Genomic DNA, 6,000 nt, shown 5'->3' with positions numbered 1-6,000 from the left:
AACGCATTTTGTCCATTTCGTGGTTGACCCACCAGTACCCCAAAAAGGTTAGCATGCCACCGGAATACCGAGTGTATGGAGGTCGCAGGGAGGATGATTTCATCGAGCAATCTCCACCACGTTATACGATCTGCAATACTTTCTGCATCGATACAGATGGATTGAATATACATGAATTCTACCAGGATGTAATCGAAATCGAATGGTATTATTAATTTAGTGATAAATGGATATTTTTGTTAATAAAATCATATTCATCGCATAAATTTGCATTTTGATATTAAAAAATAAATAATAAACAAAGAAAACAAAACACTCTTTAAAATCGAAATGATGAATTAAACCGTTTTATGCATGCCGTAAATAATCACAGAATATACATGGTGAGATATAAATGCTATTTATACTAGAGAATCATAATGTTCGAAAATGCATGGCAAGGGGTGAATAGACCGAATATTGTTATAGTATGACTTTTATACTGTTTAGCATATTATTTTTTAACCGTGTAGCGGACCCCCAACGAGCGAATTCCCACTAATACTTAATTTTGGGTAAAACTAAAAATATAAGTAAAAAATTGTCTTCGTGCAGAAGCAGAACATTCATCTGGGTCTGAAATAGTTCAATCATTCTTGGTTGGCTAGCAGCACTGGTGCGTACAGTGTTTGGTGGGTCATTTGGGTGAAATGAGAGGGTGGTGGGTAATTTTATTCAAAATAAACACTCAGTCAGAGTCAGACGAGCCAGACTAAACATTGAAATATCGTGTTTAAAATTTGAATTTCTTAAGTTTATTTAGGTATAACGATAACCAATTAGTTAAACTTTACATCGGGTCAAGGAACCGAAATCAGTTAAAATTTGCAGAATGTATTGTTGGGTATTGAAATTCTAATATGCAGGTAAGGTAGGTGATTATGTTCTAAAACCATCACATATTTACAGGGCGCCAACAGCCACGGTCAGCTGGGACTTGGATTCAGTTCGGAATTGTGTGAAACGCCGCACGAGGTGGAATCGCTTCCGTTCGATCCGAGCCGCATCGGAGGGATAAGTGCCGGTGGTGGTCACACCTTGCTTACGCTTGACCAAACCGGTGAGGTTTATTGCACTGGATGGAACAACCGCGGCCAGCTGGGTCTCGGTCACCTGGAAGATGTGTGCCATTTCACACTGGTAGGTCGGTTTGGATTTCGTTCGATTGCTTGCGGATGGGATGTTTCCGGGGCAGTTTCCCATGAAGGCGACCTCTTTTTGTGGGGTTCAAATGTGTGGCACCAAGTGGCAGACCAAGGAGTGAAATGCCTGACGGTTCCGACCATGTTACAGTTGCCTAACGGAGCAAGGGCGCGAAAAGTTTGTTTCGGATTGAAGCACACTTGTGTGCTAACGGACCAAGGAAAATTATTGGTGTTTGGGAAAGCCAAATGGTTACAGCAAGAAGGGACAACGCAATCGAGTGTGTTGCATGGAGGCGTGCAGTTTTATGAGCTGGGATTCCCGGAACCCGTTGCGGATGTTGCGAGTGGAGAAAACCATCTGGTTATTCTTTTGGGCCAGCAGCGAATTGCTTGCGTGGGGGACAATAAATTTGGGCAGAGCCCTAAAGCTATCATGGAGTGCAATCAAGAGCAACGACAAGACGTTGTAAAGCAATTGGAATCAGGATGGTCCCACTCGGGATATCTAATGAGCGACGGTCGGGTTTACCTGTGGGGTAGGAATAACTACGGGCAGCTGGGCGTGGCGAAGACTGATGACGATCGGATAGAGAATGGGCCCGCAAAGGTGTTGGACGTCGAAAGCGAGGTGGTTAAATTCTGCTTGGGATCACAGCACGGGATGGCCCTCACGAGAGAAGGCGTTTACACTTGGGGATGGAACGAACATGGAAACTGCGGAACGGGAGGCGTACAGAATGTGTAAGATTTTTTTGGCTTTTGTTGAATAAGAACCAATTAAGATGTTCACTTCTTTTTCGTCTTTACAGGTGGTCACCAACTAGAATAGAGGGTATGGTCAATATCAAAGACATAGCTGCTGGTGCTGGGTTTTGTTGGGCACTAAAGAAACTGTGATGAAGTTTAGACGCGAATAGAAATAAGTATATTGCGCTTTTGAATGATTAGGAACTATCGGTAAAAGGGAAAGCCATTTGGAAAATAGTCAAAAATTAAGGGATTGAATCAATGAAGCCTAGTGACGCAGTAACTAATGACATTTACAATATTTTCACACTATAAATTTAACATTTTTGGATGACCCAATCGCAAAAAAAAATAATACGCAGGGCTGGTAGCAACTAAGTATAACAATACTAGGAACTTTAGATACCCCATTCTTATCAAGAGACTAAACAAGAACCAAGAAACCAAACGGAACCAGGAAAAAAGAGCTTTGATAACAATTTATCAAATAATTCGAACCGATATTTCACTAAGTTTATTCATGTGAGCTCATGTTTTTAAATCTCTTGTTACATTTTTTCATATTTTGTCCCAAGCATTTCGTCAGAAATTGTTTCAGATGTTCAAATGACTCAAGCTGTTCTTCGGATATTATTCCAAAATTTTTATCAGGAATTCATTGAGAAATTTATGGGCTTCCAAAAAATTTCCTTGCGAATTTCGCTCAAGATACCTTCAAAAAATCAAACTTGAATAGTTTTAAGGATAACCCCAGAAATTAATCCTAATATTTTTCACAAAAGTTTCTTAAGGAAGTCCTCCATGACTAGCATCGATTTCTCTAGGATTTTCTCCAAGATCTTTGTTTAGAACATTTTAAGAATTCAACCAGTAATTTCTTCAGAGATGTCTCCAGGGATTTCTTAGAATTTGCTTCATATTTTTTAAGTAATATTGTGCAGCGGGCCATATACTTTTAATAAACTAGCAATTTCAACATTTCCCTGAAATCGAACGAAAATCAGTCACCGAAAATAGGTTTCCTTTAGACAAATTGAAAATAATTGCTGCTGAAAGTCCTGAACACGATTCGAAGAATATCCTTTCCTTGGTTCTGTTGGAGTTGTGTTCAGGACTACATCAGAACCATGGCCAGGTTCTTTTAAAAATCCTGTTTTTAACTCAATTCTTTTCAAATCTTGCCAAGGATTATTTGTGAATCATGTTTCGGATTTTACGAAAATGCTGCGCAGATTTTTTTTAGAATGTGAATTGTTCCTGAATTGTTGCTTATAATCATGTTTTGAAGGACTTCAATCCGCTGTTCACACAATAAAAAGAATTGAATATTGTGCTCATAATACTGTCAGAAATTTACCAGGAAATATTTGAAAATCCCAAAATTAATTCACTCGATGTTAACGTAATCTCTTCCTAGGTATTTACCTTATCTTAGAGAAATGTTTTGAATTCCTGTGTAACATTGAGCTTCTGATTCAGTAAAATTATATTCGATAAATTTTGTCATTGGCAACAACTTCAAGCTTAGAAGATTTTTTTTTCCAAAAACAGGGTAAAATATATGGGAGAGAAGTTTGTCTTGTTCTTGCCTAATCCGATAAATTGAGTTTCATTCTTTTGAAATGAGTAATTAAAGCAAATTGCGAAAAATCAAACTAAAAACTGTTTAAAAATCAACAAATTGAAATATGGACATGGAGTTTAATTTGAATATAAAAATGTCATTTTGAAGTGTTATAATTTATAGATGGTAGTGCAGCCAACGCGTCAGGTTTGAAAAGAGTCTTCAAACACTTCACGTACCGCACAAAATGAAATCGCGGGTCTGATGTGGGCTGGGCATGGGCAGTCATGTTCTAAGGATACCTTCAGAAGTTTTTCCGTATTTTCGTTATAAGATTCCTTCAGGAATTTTCCCAGAACTTCTTTACAAAACTCCTCAAGCATGCAAAATTTCTCCAGGAATACTTTCAGGGATGTCTCCACGACATTTTCAAGAGATTTTGTTTAATTTTTAGATGAATACCACTTCTTAGGATTTACATAAGCAGTATAGTCCGGAGTTTCTTCTTATGTAAATCCTAAGAACTGCTGCAAGAATCTTTGAAAGAATTCCTGGACTTTCGGGAAAGTCTTGGAGGATTTTATAAATAAATTTCCATGATAATTAATGAAAAGTAAATAATTAAACCTCTGGTTAATATCCTGCAGATTTTTTGAAGGTTTTTCTTGAAAAAACATCCTTGAATGGAAAACTTGAGAAAATTTATGAGTGATCTGAAGAATAGCTGGGATAATCCCTGTAGTGTTTTTGAGCCAATAATGGAAGGAACTATGGTTGAATTCATATAGTAGAGAAGAGTTCTGAAAATAATCCAGTGATAACCCCTGCAAAAATCGTTTCCTGAAGCTTTTTCTCGAGGAGTCTGAGAAGAAATTGCGGAAGAACCAGTGGATTAATCGCATGAGAGTCTCTAAAGGTTTCTCTAGAGCCTCTGCAATTGTGCACTACAAAGAAAAAGAAATAAAATGACTTAAGAGATTATTTTGGTTAAAAAAAAAATTTAACCATTTATCGAAAATAGAGACTTTGTAGAGATTTGCATTAAAACAGTTATCAAGACTCTAAAAGAGATCTGCTACCATACCTGCCTACGAGCAACATATCTTATACTGAGTAACTAGGGCAGCTTGAATTCGATCCCAGTTTTTACCCGTTATCTAGAGAGTTAAACTAGGTATATTGTTTATTGAAAAAATGAAGGATCAGTTACACACAAAGCAGACAAGCAGGTAGTTAGTTGTTTTAATTATGCTTTGCTGCCATAAAAAGAAGAGGAAAGGCAAATTGGCTTTGCAAATATTTGCTGTTTGAAAAATCTACCTCTTGAAGTTTGCAATCGATGGCATAGTGCAAAAAACCAAATCAACTTAAGTTACACGGTGTAGGTAAAACATGCACAAGATCAAGGCTCCGTATATAAAGGTAGATCATGTAGGGAAGAAAAATCAGTTCGTGTTTGTCCCCCCAGTGTATAGACTATTTTGTAAGATTTTTTATATTCATGGGGGCAAGGTGCTGTGGGTCTAAGAAAAAGGGTAGGAAGCAGCCTGAGCCCAAGATGCCTAGTCCGCGTACATCCGTTGAGCAGTACTACAGCGTGGATATTCATCATCTGCTACCGAATGTGCAGTATTCTCGTCCGTTGTATAGATTCAGCAATGGCAACCAGCCTGGTATGGTTGATTTGAACGCGCGTATTGTCGATATTCGAGACGTTGAGGATGATTTGCGTATGGAAAGCATGTTCTTGAAGCAGAACAAGAACATTCCACTAGGTCGAAGCTCGACACCAGATCCATCGTACTGCTGCCACTGTGATCACAAGCATCGTGAAAGATGTTGTCTGTATTTGGGTGACAAAATGGATGACCTCAACCGTTATTCGGCATGGACCGAAGATTTCAAGAACACACCAGTCAAACCACAAAACGTAAAGTGTATTCCGGAAGCTGTCTCGTACAATACCACGCCACATTGGTTCCCTCGTTATACTTCGGTCAAACCGGATCGGGCTAAAGGTGCTACACCAAAAGCGCCACACAAACCACTCATAAAACCGTTCCAGACTACAGAAAGTTCGCAAGATTTGCTGAATCCAAATCGACGAACAACGCTGGCGCCCTATCATCAATACTTAGTGCACTTGCGTCAGTTGACCGAGGATTCACCATTTCAAATCGACCTTACCAATCCTTACTTCGCCCATACGGATATAAATCGCATGTTCGCGTATGCTCAACAGATGAACAATCAGCATATTTACAACGGACCAGTGTACATGCAACAGAACAATCATTCGCCTTATTCGAATCACCATACGTTTCCTTACGGTCCCTATCAACACCCATCGCATCAACAGCATCCTTCCCCGTGTTCGGTCCATCCGTATTGTGCCCAAAGAGCCGCATCTCATCCCCAACGTGCCTCGCAGCTGCCTCCACCTCCTGGATTCGCAAATCCAGCCGCTCAAGTGCATTCTGGCGGAGTTTCGTTTCCGTTGTGGAT

General features: G+C 39.2%; 1 protein-coding gene across 2 annotated transcripts; it reads left to right on the top strand.

Annotated features, from left to right (window-relative positions):
• Window positions 1-703: 703 nt before the first annotated feature.
• Window positions 704-4,746, top strand: LOC5577624 (secretion-regulating guanine nucleotide exchange factor). 2 transcript variants are annotated; one of them, XR_002500813.1, is made up of 4 exons: window positions 704-883; window positions 949-1,925; window positions 1,994-2,148; window positions 2,182-2,559. XR_002500813.1 is itself a non-coding variant. In XM_001656568.2 (3 exons), exons 1-3 carry the CDS (start codon window positions 872-874, stop codon window positions 2,079-2,081), a joined length of 1,077 nt encoding a protein of 358 aa, XP_001656618.2. In that variant the 5' UTR covers window positions 704-871; the 3' UTR covers window positions 2,082-4,746. The 2 variants fall into 2 exon arrangements, 1 of the variants encoding a protein (XP_001656618.2); XM_001656568.2 differs by having other exon boundaries at window positions 1,994-4,746.
• Window positions 4,747-6,000: the final 1,254 nt, after the last annotated feature.

The sequence above is a fragment of the Aedes aegypti genome, chromosome 2 (assembly GCF_002204515.2).
Source record: "Aedes aegypti strain LVP_AGWG chromosome 2, AaegL5.0 Primary Assembly, whole genome shotgun sequence".
NCBI classification, from domain to species: Eukaryota; Metazoa; Arthropoda; class Insecta; order Diptera; family Culicidae; genus Aedes; species Aedes aegypti.
Note: the sequence above shows the minus strand (reverse complement) of the source record. Positions and strands in the feature narration are given on the sequence as shown.